This window comes from Denticeps clupeoides, chromosome 14, assembly GCF_900700375.1.
Source record: "Denticeps clupeoides chromosome 14, fDenClu1.1, whole genome shotgun sequence".
NCBI classification, from domain to species: domain Eukaryota; kingdom Metazoa; phylum Chordata; class Actinopteri; order Clupeiformes; family Denticipitidae; genus Denticeps; species Denticeps clupeoides.
This window is the reverse complement of record NC_041720.1, coordinates 19,589,842-19,613,554: the sequence shown is the minus strand read 5'-3', so window position 1 is coordinate 19,613,554 and position 23,713 is coordinate 19,589,842. Positions and strand designations below refer to the sequence as shown.

The following is a 23,713-nucleotide window of genomic DNA, read 5'->3' as shown; positions in this document are numbered from 1 at the left end:
TCTCCAGGCCAGGACCAGCAGACTGAAGGACAGCTTCACCCACCAGGCGGTCAGGAAACTCAACTCCCTCCCAGCTCTGCCCCCACTCCCCTCACTCCCCTCTTCAGCTCCACAAACTTTCTGAACTCTAACACACACAAACTGACCATGCACCAGTCACTCTGTGCAGCTCTGGTCTGCCAACTACCTCACTTGTCACTTCGTCACTTTAAACTTACCTCTGTTGCACTATTGGTTTTGCACTCTCCACCATGTGCCCTTATTTGTATATGGTGTTTTTAAAATTGTATATGTCCTGTACATGTGGCAGAATTGACAATAAAGCTGACTTGACTTGACTTATGGCACTTTGCATATACTCCATAATATTATGAATTGCAAGATATGAATATCAGATGAATTGCAAAGTCCCTAGTCTGTTACCTATGGTTACCTGCAAGGAAACACATGCAGTCATCATTGCGTTGCATGAAAAGGGCACCTAAATCAACCAAGGGCACCTAAACTAAGATTGTACCTAAATCAACCATTTATCAGATCATCAAAAATTTCAAGGAGCGAGGTTCAAGTGTGTGAAGAAGGCTTCAGGGTATCCAAGAAAGTCCAGCAAATGCCAGGACCGTCTCCTAAAGAAGATTCAGCTGCAGGATTGAAGTGCTACAAGTGCACAACTTGCTCAGGAAAGGCAGCAGGCAGGTATGAGTGCATCTGCAGCCACAGTGAAGCAAATACCTTTGGAGGATGGCCTGGAATCAACAAGGGAAGCAAAGAGCTTTTCTCTCCAAGAAAAACATTCAAAACAGGCTGATATTCTGCAGGCTGCTGAGGACTGGGGTAAAGTAATTTTCTCTGATGAAGCCCTTTTCCAATTGTTTGGGGCAGCTGGAAAAATCATTGTCCGCAGAAGAAAAGCTGAGCACTACCATCAGTCTTGTCTCATGCCAACAGTAAAGCATCCTGAGATTCATCCATTTATGTGTGGAGCTGCTTCTCATCCAAGGGAGGGGTCTCACTCACAGCCATGAATTAAGAATGGTGCCAAAACAACCTCAGTCAGCATCTTCTCCCAACCATCCAAGAACCGTTTGGTGAAGAACATTGACATTTTGGGTCCATAAACATGACGTAATTGTCAATAAAAGCCTTATAAAATTATTGTAATTATACCTCAATACACCACAGAGACAACTAATATCTTAAAACACTAAAGCAGCAAACTGTGAAAACCAGTATTTGTGTCATTCTCAAAACCTTTGGACACGACTGTATTGTGGCATCCAAAGAGTATAATTTTGGTCTCATCTGTCCAAATAATTTTCTGCCAGGCCTATATTCACAGCCCTGTTGTTCAACTTTAAATGAAAGTGAAAGTGAAGTGAAATGCACCTCAACATGCTTTTTCTTCAGCAATGGTGTCATGTATGGTGAACATGCATACAGGCCATGGTGACTGTGCATTTCTTTTCATTTTCTTTGAAACAATTGCACTGGCTAATTCCAGGTCTTACTGACAGCCTTCATATGTGACCCCTCTTTCTGAAATCTTGAAAGGAGCACCTGGTCATGCCCAATTTATGGTGAAATAATTTTCTTTCCACTTTCAGATTATGTCCCCAACAGTGCTCACTGAAACCTTCAGCAGTTCAGAAATTGCAACAATAAGGTAGTGAAGTGAAGTGATTGTCACTTGTGATACACAGCAGTACAGCACACGGTGCACACAGTGAAATTGTTCCTCTGCATTTAACCCATCACCCTGAGTGAGCAGTGGGCAGCCATGACAGGCGCCCGGGGAGCAGTGTGTTCGGACGGTGCTGTTCTCAGTGGCACCTCAGTGGCACCTTGGTGGATGGGGATCGGCAACCTTCTGATTACGGGGCCGCTTCCTTAACTGCTAGGCCACCACTGCCCCCGCTAGGCCACCACCAGAAAGTTCCTTGTTTTATGTGTTTACTGTACTGACCCAAAATGGTGGTTTTGGGCCAGTACAGTATTTGAGACAGCAGTTTTAAGACAGATGGTATTTGCAGCCTGGGTCCTATTGAAGCATTAACAGGATGTATTCCCCGAGAAGGAATTTTAAAGCACTATTCCAGTTACTATTCTGCATAAGGGCACCAGCTAAGAGCATCAGCATTGTTTTTAATTATTTCACTTTTTTATGATAATATGTAGACAATCATTTTCAAATAGTTTTACTTTCTTCAATAATTTGTGGATACAAATGTCTATTTGCCACAGCAGCAGAGTAAATAAAAACATAAACAAAGCAAGCGAGTTGCATGGCATGCAGCAACTATTATGAAAGGACAAGTGCAGGAGTTCAGTAAGGGCTCAAACAAGCAAAGTGAAGTGACTCTCCAGATCACTGAATTTGGGATTGGAGGAGAGGGGGCAGGGAGGCAATGAGTAAAACAGGCAGAAGATGAGCACAAGTATAAGGAATGGTGAGCTCTGACACTGCCTATCAGTCATTCACACGGGCGAAGCGCTGCCCGATGTCCATCTCCCCAGCTCTACAGAGTGCTGCTTAAACTCAAAGCGACAGCTTGTCTGTCTCGTTTTTTGAGCCAGAGCTCTGCTGCTAGCCACAGTCCGTGCCTTACAGTCTTCAGAGACAAAAGAAGATATGAGCCTGTAATGCTTTTCAGAATGCCTCTATTCAAAGAATCCATAGGGGAAAAGGTAATTCTGCTGACAAGAAAGGGGTCAGATCTTGCTTTCTTAATGATTTTTATGTAAAAATTAAAAGTAGCATTAATAATTCTGATTTTTCATTGTTTTATGAATTGGTGGCATATTAAATCAATAACTTAAACCTCTATTCATCCTTCCTCTTTGAACGCTCAGTAAACAGTAATTCCCAGGCATGTGTTCATGTTTGGAGCTGACTGAAAATGAACTCATTTCTGAAACATTAAACTGCACATTTTGAACAGAAGACATAATGAATAAAGCTTTTCCCAAACTGTCTCCTTCTGGACAAGACTCTCTGTAAATGCTCACCTTTTGTTGTTTCATCCTCGATGGGTTGCTTGAAGACTGTAATGTCTTTGAAGGTGCATAAGAAAAGGACCACCTTATCATTCTCATTTCTGATGGGAGCCACCTGCATATATAGCCAGACAGGGGTCCCTGTTGGGGGTCAAGTAAAAAGGCAGAAATTAAGAAATTAAACAACCAAAAACCATTAAAGAACCACTAAACCATTACACCAACCATTACACAACAGACAATTTACTAAATATTTAACATGGTTCAAAAAACAAAAGAGTAAATTAACAAAATTTTGAAGTGAAACATTGGTACATAATGATATTTCGAATAAAGTTCCAATATAAGTTCCAATTTACTTATAGATGTGAAAGTGATTAGTTGTTACATTTGACACATCAGAGCACAGCATCCAGTGCACACTGTGAAATGTGGTCTCTGCTATAAATCCTTCCCCTGAGGGAGCAGTGGGCAGCCATGAAAGGCGCCCACAGGGAGTACTTTCAGTGAGTGTCACCTCAGTGGCACCTTGGCGGTTTGGGATTTAAACCGGCAACCTTCTGATTACAGCTTTGTGTCCTTACCCGTTAGGCCAACCAATTCCCTTTATCATGAATAATATTTTACTGGTAAAAACACCCCAGAAATTATTTGCTTGTTCACACCACAGTGCTTTTTGTTATTCAGACCTGTATTGCATCTGTGTTATTCAATCCGCTATCATTGTGGCAAATTGACAGTTTCTCTATTAGTTTCTTTGTTTCTAAGTATTAGTTTCTTCAGTGGGATGGTATCCACCATAATTTCACATAAGGAAATGTTTAGAATTATGTTTAATGCTGCTGTGGGGGGTGTATGCAAAAAACTTACTGTTCTTCTTATAAAGAAGGACTTCAAAGCAGTTGGACTCATAGTTATCAAAAATCTGTCTGATTTTCTCTATTGTCTTCTTGTCTGTCAGTTCGCCATACATGAAGCTGCAGGGAGTGGTGGACAGAGGTAGAAAAGAATAAGAGGGGGAGGATAAGGAGAGATGGATGTGAGTTGGTTGAGAGGCACAAACACACCTGTATGGCACAAATCCTGGCTTGTCTGTCAACAGTTATTAAATGAAAAAGAGATAAGGTAAGGGTGTGTGTGCATGTTTGTATGTACAGGGCAACCTGTCGACATTAGTTGTCAGCTCATAAAGACAAGGGGCTTGTCTTTAATAAAAGCGGAGGCTGAGTAAACAGGTAAAGCAGACATGATGGCAGGCACAACATCCTCCTATAATTATATCCACTCAGCAACTAAAAGGATCACATTTTACCATTTCTTACACTCATGCTTTTTAATTTAATGTAATGTAATTGCTCTATCCTGGACAAAAAGGCTGTTTGCATCCTTCAGACTTTTTAAAAAGGGACTAAGAGAATTTGTTTGTCTTTGAATTAATGCAGCTCCCACTAAGGTATGTCTCACTCAGACAAGCTGCTGCCGCGCAGGATAAGAGTATGTGGTGCTGTGAGGCATTTGAGAATGAGTGCAGAATGTTCCCTCTTTCTACTCTAATCTGTCATACATGCCTGTTCCTACCTTCCCATGATGCAAGACTAAGTAGGGCTCCAGTTGCTGTGCTGCACAATGATTAATGGTCTTGCAGTTAATGTATCTCATCCCATACAGTCCCATTGTGATCGGCTGATCCCCAGCACACATTTTCAGTGCAGAGATGCAGCATCTTTAGGTTTTTGACTCTAAGCCATTTCTATTCTTGGATGTGGTGAGTGGCAAAATGCTGGGCCTATCCAGTGACAATGAAGCATTGATGATTACTCTGGAGGATGGAGCTGTGGGAGGTTTTGTCAGAGAAATGCGTGGGGCAAGTATGCCCTGAGGCATGGAACACAGCTGAGAATGAGGATGGTGATTCACTAATGGGCATATCCTACACATATTAGACAACTCTCCCCTTAAATGCCAAGTAATTGTGCAAGATTGTTTTTTAACTTAATCAAGATCAACATTCACAATGCCATCAGAAAGTATTCACACAATAAAAAATCCAACTCCACATGTTCAAAGGATTTGTAAGTATCAATGAATGGATATAGATATAAAATGCATTCGTAAATAAACCATGAAGAAATAGCCCTTGCAGAAGTCTGAATCTGAGACTCCAGGCCTAGTAGACGATTTTGTATAGACAACCATATGACTGCAATGTAAAGTGACGTGTGTGCCAACTGCAAAATTGCTATGAGCCATTATAATTACTTCTGATGTGCTGGTACAATTTCAACTGGCATTAATGCTGAAGCTCAGCCTACATATTCCAGGACTAGATTGTGTTAGGTGGTTTAATCCAGCTCCCCAGTGTTATTACAACAGTATAAATTACTTTAAATGGCATGGTTTTTGTCATGAACAAAACTATGGGCATGAGTAAATGAGAATCAAAAAAGTTGCTATGCCAATGGTGTGCACAAACACATTTGTTTCAGTGTTATGGGCAGGACTTGGTCAGGGATTCTAATGCTTCAAAATGTTTCCCTTGTTGCCAGCAAAATGCAGCTGGATAGTCCTTATTGAAACATACAGACTCATCTCAAATTCAAACATTAAACAAATGCAACACACATTTAAAACAATAAAAACAGTGATTTGTCATAAATTTGTTAAAAAAAATCCTTCTTAATGACTAATATCTGTAGACTGAAATAACCCAATAAATTACTAATGCAAGGTCTAGTCTGAACATATTTTGCATGTAATTTGCCGGTATTGGTATTATGATCAGTATTTGACTGTACCCCAAAAACAGGCAGAGAGTAGAGGTGAGTTTTTTTTACCTGCAAGTACTGCTCTTCTGCATCACTTCTGCCCTGTGGTAACCAGACAGCTTGCAGAATCCATCATTACTGTACACCACTGGCCATTCTACAATCTGAGCATTCCCCAACAAGAAACTGGTTTCTGGGACAAACATGGAGAAAAAGACAGTAAATGTAGATAACAACTTCAAATCTAAAGAGGTATGCATTATAAGATTAACCACTGTGTAAATTAAGGTAATAGATATAATGTAACAACATCAGAAATATGTATTAAAAAATGACAGAAAAATATATTTGCAATTATTTAACAATTGAACATTAATTAAACCATATGCATAAGCATTTGATGAGTCTGTTTGTCATTGAGAAAAGTATAAACAGCCTAAATTAAGTTGATTACTATAAGTGAAATATTTAAAACATATAATGATTGCGTCTGTCTTTTTGTGACCTCTATAGTCTGTCTCCCTATCACATGCAAAAAAAACTATTAGTAGAAGGAGGATTTATATGATCCAGTACATGATCACAACTATAATGTTTTCATGAGATATGCTGGTACATGATGAAGCATCAATAGTGGTTGTGTCCTCACAAGGGTCAATTCTTTGTTTTATAATAGGATTTGACAAGTGATTCTTTGCAGTTTTTATGTTCTCTCACCAGTCATTCATATAATATATTGCATATATATACTGTAAATATATCACATCTATATCTGGAGAGCCTTAACTTCAGCGGGGCCACAGAATCCAATATAGTTAGAATTAGCATGAATTGAAAGCTGAGGGCATAGACTCTACATCTGAGTTAGAACACAGGAATTCAGTGTGGTCATTAGCTGAGTTTAAAAAAATTAGCGGAGAACTGAGCACCAGTGGAAAAATTAACACGTCTGCAATTCACAGGAGCAGGAGGTTTAACTGTATGCCAAAGGAGGGACAAATACAACACATGATCTGAGAACACAGCATCACAAACTTCAAAGTTACAAACTGTGAAACCATTTGTTCAGACAAGATCTGTTTACAAGTCCATCCTGGCATGAGCTTGACGAAGCTCTAGCAAGCTCTCTGGCTCATTTCATGCTAAGTCCTCATTAAGCAGTTGATAGGAACCAGGATTTATCTGGTGATCTCTTCATTGGAGTCTGCTGGTAGTCTATGTACTTGATTCAGTGTTTCGGAGAAAACAAACCGAAGCAGCGGCAGACGGTGGCATTGTACGACTGATACTGAAATATGTGGTTATAGTGGTATAGTTGTGCAACAGTAACTTAACTAGGACAGCCTAGTTAGGGTACACTGTCTGTGCTTAACAGGGTGACTGTGTGATAAAGTGGACTTGATGGTTGACGCTGTGTCTGGGATTTTAACAGAAGGCCAAAGAAAATAGATTTAGATTTAAACACTGAGACTGTCTGAGTCCCGAACAATGACCGGCAAGCTGTTCCACAACTGCAGAGATCTATATGAGAAGGATCTGCTCCCAGCTGTGACCTTCTGTACTTTGGGTACCAGTAGTGACCCCGGACACAAGGTACCAGCGCCGGGATAGAGACACTTTTGGGCTGACTGGGCTGGTGCGCCTACGGGGCTAGAATGAGTTTATTAAAACGGACTCCCTAATTATATATACATTTAGGATGTGCTCTTCTAGCTTGGCTATTTTCTCTGTCATTTCAGCTTTTCTTCTAAACTTTCCACAGGTAAAATCCTCAGTACTGATGGAGTGTGACAAACTGTACATTTCACAAACTGCAGTCAGGGGAGCCATAGTTTACTTTTTGTTGAGTTTAGGTGTTTCTAAATTCAGAGGTAATTCAGAAAGTCCAAACATGGCAGAGGTGTGCCGGTGTATTACGGGGGGGTGAAAGGTTTTCTGTCCATCCTGTCCAAACTTGACCAGATTGTCAAAAGAAGGTTGGAGGTCCAGGAGGGTTTGGCGATCATAAACCACCATTTTTATTTACAATAAAAATTCACAAAAATAGCATAAAGTAGCATTAAATATTTTTGACAATATGTTTTATGTACACTGTACAGCTGAATACAGAAAAAAAAACTTATATAATACCTCACATCATAAATGTAACAGAAAGTACACTTTCAGTAGAATTGCTCAGATATTCTTTCATCTGGTATACAGTTATTGTCAGGATTGCCTGCAGCTGGGCTCCACACCGGAATCCAATCCTGACGCCCCATAAATGCCGGAAGTTTCCGCCCGTTGGGGGTCGCTGGCATTTTCGTGAACTTCAGTTGGTAACATTGTTTGTAATTTGAGTTCTGGCAATCGCCACACGCCTACGGGTTAGTTTTAGTTTGTCTGTATTTAAGTTAAATCGTTTTCGGCCACCGCGCCCGTCTTTATTTGTGTTTATTGTTTATTTAATAATAAAACCCCCTTCCCAGAATGTCAGACCTCTGCACTTCCTTCCCCCGTAAGTCCATAGTCGTGACAGTTATGCTATTTATTTATGCATTTTTAAAAGGTCTACTACGCAACTTCCTGCTGCAGTGCCTTTGCTATGGACACATGTTACCCTTTTAAAAACAGTTACATTTCAACTTACTTATCAAATTATATACTGCAATATATATGGGTAAATATATATTGCAATATGAATTTCATGCAATATCTCACAGCCCTATCTGAACATTTATCAAAGTGCTTTGTTCTTTGTTCTGTAAAAAAAATGTAATCCAACATTTTAAAAGTGGGCTTTGCACACACTACATAACCAAGACAGCAAGCTCTCACTACAATGATGACAGATGTGTGTTTCACTTTGGATCTGATCTGGTTTGCCACCTGAATGCCACAAAGAAAAAACTAGTCCAGTGATTCAAATTATCAATTTCTATGGCACAGTGCCAATGGTGACAATAGGGGAAAGAAGATTTTTTCACGAACAAAATGCTTCATGCTTTTCCCTCTTAATGGAGTTATCATCTAAACCAACCTCACTATTCAGGCAATGTCTATTTTGCTATGCACTGCAGAACTCTGATATATCTTCACTTCTCCCACAAAAACAAGCCTGAGTCAGCTAAATTGTAGCCTCTTCAAATGAGGATAAAAATAGGCAGATATAGAGGTCTTCACACACAACAAATGAAAAAATATTTTCAATGTGCCTAAATAACCTAAATAATTTTAGCTGCAGATAGAACTACAGCCATACACCTCAAACTGAATGGAAGGGCAAAATGTTTACACAAAATATTTCAGTTTTTTTTATATATACAAAAACATAACATAAAAAAGAAGACATGCAGAGGTGAAAGAATGGTACTTCTGTCTCTCTTAGATAAGTGCCATTTAATCATATCTCTAAATGCACAGTAAATGCAGTAAAAATATCTCTACACATCCTTCACATGCACTCTTCACCCTCCTACCATGCGGAAAAAGGTGCCGAAGCATTCGGGCCATCACTGTCAGACTCTACAACAGCTTTATCCCACAAGCCATCAGACACCTGAACACTGTTTGGTGTTTCTCTCCTCCTGCAAGGGCAGTGGTGGCCTAGCGGTTAAGGAAGCGGCCCCGTAATCAGAAGGTTGCTAGTTGCCACTGAGCAAAAGCACCGTCCCCACACACTGCTTCCCGGGCGCTTGTCATGGCTGCCCACTGCTCACTCAGGGTGATGGGTTAAATGCAGAGGACAAATTTCACTGTGTTCACCGTGTGCTGTGCTGCTGTGTATCACGAGACAATCACTTCACTTCTACTCAGGTACTCACTCCTCTGGACTGACACATACACACACTTGCACTACCTCTGTTATTTTGTATAATTATCTGTCTGTAATATTATCTAATAATGCACTGTTCCATTTTGCACAGCAATATTTGCACTATTTTACTTTGCACATTTACTATTCGTCTCAGCTATTTGTCTGTCTCATTGTTGTTGTTTTTTGTTAAATGTTAATCTTGCACTTTATGTAGCCCAGTTTGTCTGTGTCGCACATGTGCACTTTATGTCAGTATGTAACTTTGTCTAATTGTTTAAATGTTACATGTAGCACCAGGTTCCAGAGAAATGTTATTGCATTTCACTACGTACTGTCTAACATGTATATAGCTGAAATGATAATAAAGCTCAACACCAACTTCATAATATTGTAGTGAGGGGTGTAGAAGGGGAGTAAAGAGGGTCAGAGCATTCAGTAGTCATGCTTGTTTATTTAACACTGCACAGAGGAAAACACTCACATAAGATTACAGTACACCTCTGTTACAAACTCCAACCCTAGCCAAAACATGAACATGAACCCAGATGAGCCCTATTGGCTGTCAATGCACATACCCCCCTCATAACAGAACACAGCGCCCTCGCTGTCTCCAAACCCCCACTTCAAAGTCCGCGTACCAACCTGGTGCATGCCATATTCCCCCTGAACACTGCTCTGTAGTCACTCTGACCCCCTGCTCCTGGCTCTCCTGCTCTACTGCTGCCACCCTAGCCCCGTTGTCTGGTCCACTGTCCCTTGGATTTGGCCGGTGAACCACATCCTCCAGGTATGGTGCTAACCGGTCCTGGTGAAGCACCATTCAAACCAATACACGACATCCGACAGCCATGTCAGCACCACACATGGTCCCTCACATCTCGAAGCAACACCCTCTCTTTTGTTTCGGGTTATACACCCGCACCCACTCCCCCGGCTGGAACCTGCGTCCCTGGGCTCGGAGGACATAGGCTCTGTCTGACCCCGGCCTGCCCCAGATGTTTGCGGGCTAACTCATGTACCGCCTCCATCCGCTGCTGTACAGCCACCGTGGCCGCTTCCTGATCTGGGATGGCTTCAGGAGAGTGACCTCTTCCCCTGGGCCATGGGCCAGATGGCTCCATCAGGCACGTGCTCTTTATGATGAATAGTGAACCTGTGAAGGGATCTTCGGGAAAGAAGCCTCTTACCCAGGGCTGTAGATCTCCATGACCACCTGAGCACCCGTGCTTCACAGCTTCTTCACACCCCTGGTTGCCTCCATCATTCCCCATTGTAGCGTTGTCCTACTGTGATTTCGCTGCATCTTTTCTTCCAGCGTTGTCAATGTTGGTTTCAGCATACTGTGGCTGGAAAATTGCTTTTCGGAAGCAACCTCGCATCTAATCCACTCTATATTTAATTCTCCCATCCCACTTCTGACACCATTGCAGCGAGACACCATTGTAAAGTAAGATCACAGTAAACCTCTGTTCCAAACACCAACCCTAAGTAACGACCAAGATGGCGGCGCGTACACATCGCGAGGCTCAGCGTCTCTCCAGTTTCTGCAGTTTTGCGGTAATTTTCTTGCTCATGTCGGGGCTGTTCGTGCAGAACAGTAGCGCCTCAACATCGTACTCCCGACAAGAGCTTTTGGATATTGGTTCTCGTAATTTTAACAGTTTTATCAGCAATCTTGAACTCATCCCTGAGATCGGCAGAACACCCGAGGCGGCGCACCCTACCCGACCGGGCGGAAGTGCTCGAAGACGCCGTCGAGACCGTAAACAAAGGCGGGGGAAGCGCGGAGGGCTAAGAGCTAAGCTAAAGCTAACACCACACCGGCTCTCTTTGCCCAGCATTCTTCTCGCCAATGTACGGTCACTGGTGAACAAAATGGATGAGATTCGACTCCGAATCAACCACAGCAAGAAACTCTGGAACTGCAATGTCATGATTTTCACTGAAACATGGCTAAACAACGGAATACCGGACAATGCTATTGCTCTAGCTGAGCACCACATTCTCCGGGCAGACAGAACGGCGGATGACTCCGGTAAGACCAGAGGTGGGGGATTGTGCATCTATGTTAACAAAGCCTGGTGCACGAACTCTACTATCATTGGGAGACACTGCTCAGCTAACCTAGAGTTTCTCATGGTTAAGTGCAGACCGTTCTATCTGCCGCGGGAGTTCACATCCACCATTATAACTGCCACTTACATTCCTCCTGATGCTGATGCCAAGCTTGCTATGAACGAACTTCATGCAGCCATCAGTAAACAACAGACTGATCACCCAGAGGCTGCATACATTGTGGCGGGCGATTTTAATCATTCCAATTTGAAGACGGTATTTCCTAAATTTCATAAAAACATTCTCTGTCACACCAGAGGAAACAAAACTCTGGATCAAGTTTATACAAACATGGCTGAAGCCTATGCTGTGACCCCCCTCCCCCACTTCGGACAATCAGATCACCTTTCTTTGTTTCTCACCCCCAAGTACTCCCCCCTCATCAACCGTGTGAAGCCATCAGTGAGGACCATCAAAGTGTGGCCAGCGGGGGCTGACATCACACTCCAGGACAGGTTCCAACACACAGACTGGAGTATGTTTGCTTCACAGGCCACCTGTGGCTCTCACACGAACATCGACATCTACACCTCCTCTGTTCTGAACTACATTAACACCACCATAGACACGGTTACTACTCAGAAACAGATCACCACATACCCTAATCAGAAGCCTTGGATGAACAAGGAGGTGCGTCTCCTGCTGAAGGCACGCAACAATGCCTTCAGATCGGGTGATGCACAGGCCTACGGCATTTCCAGGGCGAACCTGAAGAGGGGCATCAAAAAGGCCAAGCACTGCTACAAACTAAAGCTAGAGGAATACTTCTCCAATGCTGATCCTCGACGCTTGTGGCAGGGCATTCAGGCCATTACAGACTATAAACCCAGCAACTCAGCCCCCACAACCACAAATGTCCTCTTTCTGAATGAGCTCAACGACTTTTATGCTCGCTTTGAAAGAGACAACAAGCAACCTGCTGTCAAGATCCCCTCATCTACCGACCACTCGCCCATCATACTCACCTCCTCAGATGTTTGCACTGCACTGAGTCGGATAAACGCGCGCAGGGCTGCTGGACCAGACGGCATCCCGGGGCGCGTACTTAGAGCATGTGCAGAGCAGCTCGCTGGCGTATTCACGGACATTTTTAACATGTCCCTCGCCCAAGCAGCTGTTCCAACATGCCTCAAATCCACCTCCATTGTACCAGTGCCGAAACATTCTAGCCCAACATGCCTGAATGACTACCGCCCTGTAGCACTCACACCCATAATCATGAAGTGCTTCGAGCGGTTAGTCCTGGGACATCTGAGGGACTTCCTCCCACCAACTCTGGACCCACACCAGTTTGCGTACCGTAGCAATAGGAGCACAGAGGATGCAGTCTCCATAGCGCTGCACTCTGTACTCACACACCTGGACAAGCAAAACACATATGCACGGATGCTGTTTGTTGATTTCAGCTCAGCATTTAACACTGTCATCCCCTCTAATCTAATCTCTAAACTTAGAGCCCTGGACATCAACACCTCACTTTGCAACTGGATTATGGACTTTCTGACCAGCAGACCACAGCATGTAAGGTCAGGCCACATCCGCTCCACTACTGTCACGCTCAACACTGGTGTACCACAGGGCTGTGTGCTGAGCCCCTTCCTCTACTCCCTCTTCACCCATGACTGCCGACCTATGTATGGATCAAACTCCGTTATTAAGTTTGCAGATGACACCACGGTGATAGGTCTCATCGACAACAACGATGAGACTGCCTACAGGGAGGAGGTCCAGCATCTGGCCACTTGGTGCACAGAAAATAACCTTCTCCTAAACACCACCAAGACCAAGGAGCTCATTGTGGACTTCAGGAGGGAGAGAAGAGGCTCGCATGATCCCATCCACATCAATGGGATGACTGTGCAGCCTGTTACATCCTTCAAGTTCCTGGGGACCCACATCTCAGAGGACCTGTCCTGGAGCATTAACACCTCCAGCCTGGTCAAGAAGGCTCACCAGCGCCTCTTCTTCTTGAGAACATTAAAAAAGAACCAGCTACCCACTACCATCCTGTTGAACTTTTACCGCTCTACAATAGAGAGCATCCTTACCAGCTGTCTCACAGTGTGGTATGGAAGCTGCACTGTTGCTGAGCGTAAGGCGATGCAGCGGGTGGTGAAAACTGCCCAGTGCATCACAGGGACTCCACTTCCATCCATTGAGAAAATCCAGAGGAAGCACTGTCTGCGTCGAGCTCACAGTATTCTTAAGGACTCCTCCCACCCGGCCCACGAACTGTTCTCTCTCCTGCCTTCAGGCAGACGGTTCAGGCTACCACGGACAAGAACCAGCAGACTTAGGAACAGCTTTTTTACCAGAGCTGTTTCCTTGCTGAACTCCTCTGCCCCCCCCATTCACTCTTGATAATCACTGCACTGCACATATCACTTTGTACTGCACATATCACTTTGTACTGCACATATCACCTTATGTATAGCACATATCACTTTATGTATATATATATATAACCTAACTTATTTGAACTGTATCCTGCACTTGCTGCTTATTGCACTTCTGGTTAGACCTAAACTACATTTCGTTGCCCTGTACTTGTACATGTGTAATGACAATTAAGTTGAATCTAATCTAATCTATCCAGAACATCACACTAGCATTCACCCAGATGGTGAGCCAACCTCTCCCTTGGAGGCGGGCAAATGCAGATGAACACAGCCCTATTGGCTGTCAACCGCTACAATGCATGTATGCATTTACAAGGAGGGAAAACAGTACACCTCTCTGAACAGTGTCTGGGAGGCTGTGGTTGCTTTTGACACCATGTTCTCAATGAACCCAAAAAACTTATTAATATCAAAGCTGAATGTTTTTGGAAGTAGTTTTTAGTTTGTTTTTATTTTTAGCTATTTTAGGGGGATATCTGTGTGTGCAGGTGACTATTACTGTGTGTAACTTAACAAAATATATACCCATTTCAATTATTTAATTTTACCAGTGAAACCAATCTCCACATTCACAAATATACATTTCTGACATTCAAAAACAAAACAAAAACAAATCAGCGACCAATATAGCCACCTTTCTTTGCAAGGACACTCAAAAGCCTGCCATCCACGGATTCTGTTAGTGTTTTGATCTGTTCACCATCAACATTGCGTGCAGCAGCAACCACAGCCTCCCAGACACTGTTCAGAGAGGTGTACTGTTTTCCCTCCTTGTAAATCTCACATTTGATGATGGGCCACAGGTTCTCAATGGGGTTCAGATCAGGTGAACAAGGAGGCAATGTCATTAGTTTTTCTTCTTTTATACCCTTTCTTGCCAGCCACGCTGTGGAGTACTTGGATGTGTGTGATGGAGCATTGTCCTGCATGAAAATCATGTTTTTCTTGAAGGATGCAGACTTCTTCCTGTACCACTGTTTGAAGAAGGTGTCTTCCAGAAACTGGCAGTAGGACTGGGAGTTGAGCTTGACTCCATCCTCAACCCAAAAAGGCCCCACAAGCTCATCTTTGATGATACCAGCCCAAACCAGTACTCAACCTCCACCTTGCTGGCATCTGAGTCGGACTGGAGCTCTCTGCCCTTTACCAATCCAGCCACAGGCCCATCCATCTGGCCCATCAAGACTCACTCTCATTTCATCAGTCCATAAAACCTTAGAAAAATCAGTCTTGAAAGATTTCTTGGCCCAGTCTTGACATTTCAGCTTGTGTGTCTTGTTCAGTGGTGGTCGTCTTTCAGCCTTTCTTACCTTGGCCATGTCTCTGAGTATTGGACACCTTGTGCTTTTGGGCACTCCAGCTCTGAAATATGGCCAAACTGGTGGCAAGTGGCATCTTGGCAGCTACACACTTGACTTTTCTCAGTTCATGGGCAGTTATTTTGCGCCTTGGTTTTTCCACACGCTTCTTGCGACCCTGTTGACTATTTTGAATGAAACGCTTGATTGTTCGATGATCACGCTTCAGAAGCTTTGCAATTTTAAGAGTGCTGCATCCCTCTGCAAGATATCTCACTATTCAACTAGAGACTTTTCTGAGCCTGTCAAGTCCTTCTTTTGACCCATTTTGACAAAGGAAAGAAAGTTGCCTAATAATTATGCACACCTGATATAGGGTGTTGATGTCATTAGACCACACCCCTTCTCATTACAGAGATGCACATCACCTAATATGCTTAATTGGTAGTAGGCTTTCGAGCCTATACAGCTTGGAGTAAGACAACATGCATGAAGAGGATGATGTGGACAAAATACTCATTTGCCTAATAAATCTGCACTCCCTGTAGAAAGCAATCTGAGATCATCTCTGATCATTCCCTTTTCACTTTTAACAGTTCACCGCCCTATAGAGACAAATGGACAATAACAAGGTTTATTAATGTCCTACCTGATTTATCACCACTGATCTACTCACCTTCTGACCTTGATGAACTTGACCTATTGACTAACTGCAGAGAATTGACATTTTGTATTATGTAAAATAATGTTGCTCCCTTCTAAAGGAAAACAGACAGTAAGAAAAAGATATTTCCTTGCGCATTCCAATGAGGGACCAGAGCTGGGATGCCTGGGTATGGACTGTCCAATCAAGTGGCTGAGGTAGTCAAACAGCTGCACCACGGCAGAGCCCCGGGGGTGGATGAGATCTCTCCAGGGTATCTAATGGCTATTGATGTTGTAGGGCTGCAACATTGCGTGGTCATCGGGGGCAGTTCCTGTGGGGTGGCAGACTGGGGTGGTGGTCCCCATTTTAAGAAGGGGAACCAGAGGGTGTGTTCCAACTATAGGGGGAACACACTCCTCAGCCTCCCTGGAAAGGTCTATTCCAAGGTACTGGAGAGGAGGGTCCAATCGATAGATGAATCTCAGATTGAAGAGGAACAATGTGGTTTTCATCCTGGCTGTGGAACTGTGGACAAGCTCTTTACCCTTGCTAGGGTGATGGAGGGGGCATGGGAGTTTGGCCAACTTATCCACATGTGTTTTGTGGATTTGTAGAAGGCTTATGACCATGCCCCCAGGGGCACCCAATGGGAGGTGCTCCAGGAGTATCGGGTGGATGGCCTTTTGTTAAGGGTCATTCAGTCCCTGTACCAGAGGAGCCTGAGCTTGGTCTGCATAGCCGGCAGTAAATCATCCAGGGCTGCCCTTTGTCACTGGTTCAGTTCATAACCTTTATCAACAGAATTTCTAGGCGCAGCCGTGGTGTGGAGGGTGTCAAGTTTGGTGGCAGGACAATCTTGTCTCTGCTTTTTGCAGATGATGTAGTCCTCCTAGCTTCATCAGGCTCTGACCTTCAGCTCTTGCTGGGTAGGTTCGCAGTCGAGTGTGAAGCAACTGGGGTGAGGATCAGCACTTCCAAATCTGAGACCATGGTTCTTGACCGGAAAAGAAGTGGAGCAGTTTAAGTACCAGGGTGATAGTAGCCTAGTGGGTAACACCCAGGTTCAAATCCCACTTACTACCATTGTGTCCCTGAGCAAGACACTTAACCCTAAATTGCTCAAAGGGGACTGTCCCTGTAACTATTTTGAGTCACTCTAGATAAGGGCATCTGATAAATGCTGTAAATGTAAATGTATCTCGGGGTCTTGTTCACGAGTGAGGGAAGAAGGGAGCAAAACATCGACAGGCAGATTGGGGCAGCATCTTAAGTGATGCGGACGCTGAAACAATCTGTCGTGGTGCAGAGGGAGCTGAGCCAGAAAGCAAGGCTCTCGATTTACCTATCGATCTATATTCCAATCCTCACCTATGGTCATGAGATTTGGGTAATCTCTCTCTCTGTGAATAGGGGGGGAATGTGAATGCCTCTGTGAATGCCTCTGCCTCAATGCCCCAACACCCAAGGATCAACTAGTTCTAGTCCCGGGGTCTCCATTGTCACTCGATTCCATCCATGTGACTGGGAGCAACGCGAAAACGATGTAACGTGACGTCTATAAATTGGCAAGATGGCCACTGCCAGCCGCTCAGTCATTGATTGAAACCCGTCAACTGGACTTGGCTCCTATCCTTCGTCTCAAAGTAAGACCGTTCCTGTTGTTCTCCTCTCATCTCTTCTCAACTCCTTCCTCTCATCCTGCCCAGTCCGAAATTGTACTTGAAATGTGACTGACAACATCTCTGTGGTGTTGCGGCTTACGCCGGTTCACGTTCGCATAGTAAGTTGGAGGGAAGTTACCTGCCTCCTTGCGTCACACTGCACCGGGGTTCCTCGTCTCCTCCTACACGCGCTCACGTTTGGTTCCATGGACCGTGACAGAATGACTGAGCTCAGCCTTCATGGAAGAATTAAAAAATACATTCTGCCATCGTGGGCATCGTGCATAGAAGACATCGCATCACAGCTGTATCATCTGTGCCAGGGTTCCTCATCCGTCAGTCAATTCACACAATTCCGGACCCTGGCTGCCAAAACTCCGCTGGTCGTCCACACCCTCTGAATGATTTATTATGAATCTGAATGATTTATTGGCCCCACGAATCCGCAGCGAGATGGTCAGCTGGGAGATGCCAGCATCATACGAAGCCCTCATCCAACTGGTTCTTCAGATCGACCACCACCTGCTGGCTCACCTGAAAACTGCAGCTCCAACTCCGATGATGCAACGGACTCTGCGACCTCCGTTTTCACCACGTCGAACCACCGTCACTCGTCCAGACAATCGGGGTTGGAACCCATGCAGTTTGGACGGGCAGCCCTCACCAATCAGGAGAAACAGCGCCGTCGCCACTCACCATCACCTCCGTGGATGGTCGACCCATTTCTTTGGGACCCATCACCCACTGGTGGTTCTCCAGCTACGGATTGACTCACATGTCGAGAAAATCCAATTCTTTATTACCACAATCATCACCTCACCACTCCTCCTCGGGTTCCCTTGGCTGTCTCTCCATGAACATCATCTCTCATGGTCATCAGGCGTGGTGTTGGAGTGAAGGGTGCATCGCCATCGGCACTGCCTTCTGCCACAGCCCTCTCTGTCCTCCACCTCGAATCCAGAATCAACACGTATTAGATGCCGTTCCTCCCTGTTACCATGACATAGCTGCCATCTTCAGCCCGGCCAGGTGACATGACCATTAGCCTGCTACCGGGAACAATGCCAACTAGAGGATATCTTTACTCTCTCTCGAAAGCAGAGCAATTGGCCATGGAGCAGTTTGTGGCAGAGGTACTTCAGAATGGTACCATCTGCCCATTGACCTCACCAGCCGTGGCAGGGTTCTTCTTTGTCTCCAAGAAGGATGGTGGTCTAAGACCCTGCAATTGACTATTGTGGCCTCAATAAAATCACCGTAAAAATCAAACCCAATTGCCAGAGCCTTCAATCAGTGCTCCACCACGTTCCTGGGTTTTACCATCTCACCCTAGGTTGTGGCCATAGAGCCCAAGACGCTGGAAGCAGTGGCATCATGGAGGGGCACGACGCTGAAACAAATGCAATGGTTTCTTTGGTTTGCGAATTTCTACTGTTGCTCAATCTGTGGGTACAGTCGCAGTTCCACTCACTGCTCTCATCAAACCTTCTACACTCCCTTTTCACCTGACCACCGATGCCATCCATGCCTTCAAGTCCCTGTGCCATCGTTTCACCATCGCTCCTGTCCTTCAACATCCATAGCCTTCACTTCCGTTTGTTGTGGAAGTGGATGTGTCAGAGATTGGTGCTCTCAACGCGGTCCAGACCAGAAACTGCACCTGTGTTGCTTCTTCTCACAGAAGTTCACTCTGACGCAGCAGCGTTACGGGGTGGGGGACCGTGAGCTGCTAGCCATCATGTGGGCACTCGAGGATTGGCGACACTGGCTGCAAAGCTGTGACACCCCCTTTCTGGTCTGGACCGATCATCAAAACCTAATCTGACACCAGTGTAAATTTGGCTTAGATTAAAGAGCATCCAACGTATTACCATTTTGTGACATTACCTCTACTGTTCTGAAACTTTGCCGTAGTAGTACTATTAGTAGTACTATTTTATTTGTTTGTTATTTAAGTGTGTCTTGTTATATGCCTGCACATTAAATTTAGTTGTTCCTTTAAAAAGTGACAATAACGCTAAAGTATTAACTCAACTTATCTTTATGACACATTACATATTTTATTTATGGTTTGATTTCCTGCCATGTCTGGATAAGATGGGTTGTTGCTGATTTCTGGGGAGAGATTTGGGTCATTAGCAACATAAAAAATATATTTACTAATATAGCTTGTGAAGTGTTCAATACTTACACTACTCGCAATAAGTTAGGCATATTGTGAGATACTTAGTGGATGTCATAAATAAGGTGTTTGTTTCACTTCAGACATTTTTGGTATCGGGAGGCAATTGTATTGGGTTGACAAACACACCTCATTTTGTGTTTTCAATGTAATGGTCTCATTGTGTACAGGTGTGCCTTATATTGGGGCCAATACCAAGAGACACATTCTCAATGTGGCATCAATTTCATTTTGTGGATATAAAAAGTTGGTATTATTAGTAAGTCATTCCAAGTTCATCATTCAAACAGCTTTGAACACACAACGTCACTTAACAGACAAGCAGTGTCATCTGGCCATGGCGCGGGTCAGGTTGGTGACAGGCTGTCAGATGTTGCTCATGAACTTTGTGTGTCTCAATGTGTCATTAGCAGACTTGCATCAAGACACAGAACTACTGGCAGAGTTCATGACAGACCCAGGAGTGGAGCCCCATGAGTGACAGACTGCAGTGATGACCAGTACCTGAGGACCTATGCACTCTGACATTGTTATGCAACTGCCACTCTACTGCCACATTCGAGGGGTACTAGTGTTTCCAGACAAACCATTTGCAACCGACTCCACCACTTTGGCTAGAATGTCAGACGACCACTGACACCAAGACACTGCTGTCCATGTGACCTGGACAAGTGGTCTACCATCCTGTTCACCGATGAGTGTTGTGTCACCTTGAACAAAGTTGTAGGAGAACTACCTCTGCAATGCAGCGTTACAAGAAGCTGAGGTCAACATGGTTCCCAGGGTTTGCTTTGGTGGAGGAGGTGCAACAGTCTGGGCAGGCATCACCAGTAAGTACAAAACAGATTTGGTTATTGTACATGGCTCAGTCACTGCACGTTCTTACCTTCTTCTTAGACATCATATAACCATCATCATCCCCCAATTCCGCCAGCACACCCCAGACTTTCTGTTCATGGATGAAGAGTGGAACGCATTTCCTCAGAACAACTTCATGAGATGTCGCTGTCAAGCTGTCATTGCGGCAAATAGTGGAAACACCCGCTACAGACAATATTTGTTATTTGCGGCTATCCCTGTTATTGCCTACATTTTTGGGGTAATATATTTTAGACTATAAATATTAAATGAACTAGGGATTCCCTATATCAAAGGGAGCTTCAGAGCAAATAGGAAAAGCACTCATGTAAATAACAATATCCCTAACTTATGAAAGTGAAGTGATTGTGAAACATTGCAACACAGCACACATGCACACAACAAAATCTGCTCACTGCTTTTCACCCATCACCCTTGGTGAGCAGTGGGCAACCATGAATGCTGGAGTGCTGGACTCAGTGAGTGCTGCATTCACTGTCCACACACATCCACTCAAAATATACTGTCTGGAACATGATCAGAGAGCAGGTATCCTGCTTACGACAAAAGATTCTTTATGGAATTACTCATCGGCTTGTCTACATTTTCATCAAAAGATAATCATCATAAGATAAGATATAAGATAAACCTTTATTAGTCCCACAAGTGGGAAATTCACTTGGTCACAGCAGAAAGTGGACTGTATAAATTTAAGAGCATCAACAATTAAGAAAAACAAATGTTAAAATGTGCATTAAAAAAAAAACGAAATCCAATATAAATATACATGCTGTGTGTTTTTGTGTGTGTGTGGGGGGGGGGGGGGGGGTATACACACACATACACACCTTAATTATACTGTATCATTATCATCAACCAAGATATAAATGGTACTCGTACTGCTACAGCAGTTTCCAGTTATGCACTCCTACAGCTCGACTTATCACTCATAAAACAACAGCACCTCTGGTTGCTGCATCTTTAATCTGTAGTAAACTCGAACTACAGTAAGACTGACGGGGGCTTTAACTCTAGGCAGAAAGTGTAATCGTGTGGGACCTCTGCTGGTGAAGCGAAATTACAGAAATTATTCTGCTACCGCAAACAAAGCCAAAAGCAAACTCAGTACTCCGCTCGAGGTTGTTCATACAAAAGTATGAAGTATGTACGGTCACTCTTATTATTCTGTACCCAATGCGGAGAGTAGAAAATGTTCAGTAAATTGGATTCACATTAAAAGCTGGATTGCTTTAAACGTGTTAAAAGTGCACAATGTAACATGAATAATGCAAAATCCTCACGCTGTTCGCCTCAATGGTTTCTACAGTTTAGTGGACAAGGTGCGTAGCAGCATCCCACCATGCTTTAAAGCCTGTAAGCATCTAACATGCAGTCATATCAATATACACTGCTTTGAAACCATTACGATTCAATTCATATCATCATAACACGCTCGAAACATGCTTCCTTTGAAAAGGAAGACATATGAACCTGCTCAAAATGTATTCAAATTTATAAATAAAACTGAAATTATATAATTCTGAAATTATATCATTACAATTGTAAAACCAACATCAATTAAAGTTTATGAATAAACAGCATTACAATCTGCTTAAAACTGCCTTACAAACAAATAAATATCCTTAAAATCTGCTTTAAAATAGAAATGATAATATATGCGACACACAAAAGAAAGGCTGCTTTAAACCTACTTTATAAACTCCCGATCAAAAACTAAATATTATCACATTTCACAGATCGATGGACTTGGAATTCCGCATTATAATCCTATGTGCGCATGAAATAAAGAAATTCGTTTAGAAGCCTGAATAATTTTGATAACTGAACAAAAGCTGTAATTCGCCTTCACCTTAAAAAGCAGCAACCACACCCTGCCCCCAGCCCCAAAACAGACCCTCAGCTACTTTTCGACTGTCAGCAGCAATCGTGATGTTCTCACCACTGGAACGCCGGACGATGTTCTCCAGAAAAGTGTTCTGCGGTGCCACCAGCCCTCTCTTTCCCCCGTGCATCGTGTGGTCGGGCGGCTCGTAGCGAATGAGGAGACGGTATTGGGATGATGGGTCTCGGTCGAGAAGCTCATGATACCACTGCGACGCGACAGGCTGCCCAGCTGCAGCTCCGCTGTGCAACTGCGAGCTGCCCACCCATCTACACAGCGCGGACTGGCACGACTGCGCATGCGCCTACATATCTGGGTGATTCGGATGAGAGTGGTGGTGTAGAGATGGCAACTTTTGAACTTTTAAGAGATGTTCAGCTCCCATACCACATCTCTACATAAGCTTTTAAACACAGTAGGTGGTAGTAGCCTTGTCTCACCTATGAACCAGAAGACCCCCACTTACTGCCACTCTGTCCCTGAGCAAGACACTTAACCCTGAGTTTCGCCAGGGGGACTGTCCATGTGATTACTGATTTTAAGTCACTCTAGATAAGGGCATCTGATACAGGCCATACATTTTAAATTATCATAAAAATGTGAAGTTGTAGCAGATATTTTAAAAAATTGCAAACACAAGACACTTTTCATGGATTCACTTGAGTCAATAAATCATAAAGGTAAAATACATTTATTTTATGCACTTCATTGATTTAATTTTGTTTGTTTTCATACCATGTGATCAGCAGTAGCCTGATCTGGCATTCCACCTGCAGCAACGAATGAGTAGATATAAAAACTGCTCTATGGGCCTACAATGGCATAGGGAGGGGGATTTTGGCAGATGTCACTTTTGTTCATATGAGCTTTCTGTGTAATGTAAATTTTAACATTTGTGTCATGGTCTGAATGTTACCTGGCACTCTGGGCTAGGTTTTCCTGATGTTCTGTGTTCTTACATGTACATGACTTTTCTTGATTGTTAGTTATAAATGATAACAATATGTTAAAAGTGATTGTCATTGTGAAACACAGCAGCACACAGTGAAACATGAGGAGAAGTGTCCTCAGCATTTAATCCATCAACCTTAGTGAG

General features: G+C 43.7%; 1 protein-coding gene across 2 annotated transcripts in view; it reads right to left on the bottom strand.

The window, feature by feature from the left end:
• kcnh5a (potassium voltage-gated channel, subfamily H (eag-related), member 5a) overlaps positions 1-22,876 on the bottom strand; it is a 109,255-nt gene extending 86,379 nt beyond the window's left edge. The window contains exons 1-4 of one of the 2 annotated variants that reach the window (XM_028953675.1): positions 22,675-22,876; positions 5,829-5,952; positions 3,865-3,971; positions 3,007-3,135 (exon numbers count right to left, since the gene is read on the bottom strand). In XM_028953675.1, coding sequence (XP_028809508.1) covers positions 3,007-3,135; positions 3,865-3,971; positions 5,829-5,952; positions 22,675-22,747 — 433 coding nt within the window. In that variant the 5' untranslated portion in view covers positions 22,748-22,876. Of the gene's footprint in view, positions 1-3,006; positions 3,136-3,864; positions 3,972-5,828; positions 5,954-22,674 lie in introns of those variants that run through there. The other variant, XM_028953676.1, reaches the window with a different exon arrangement.
• Between the last annotated feature and the right edge of the window lie 837 nt (positions 22,877-23,713).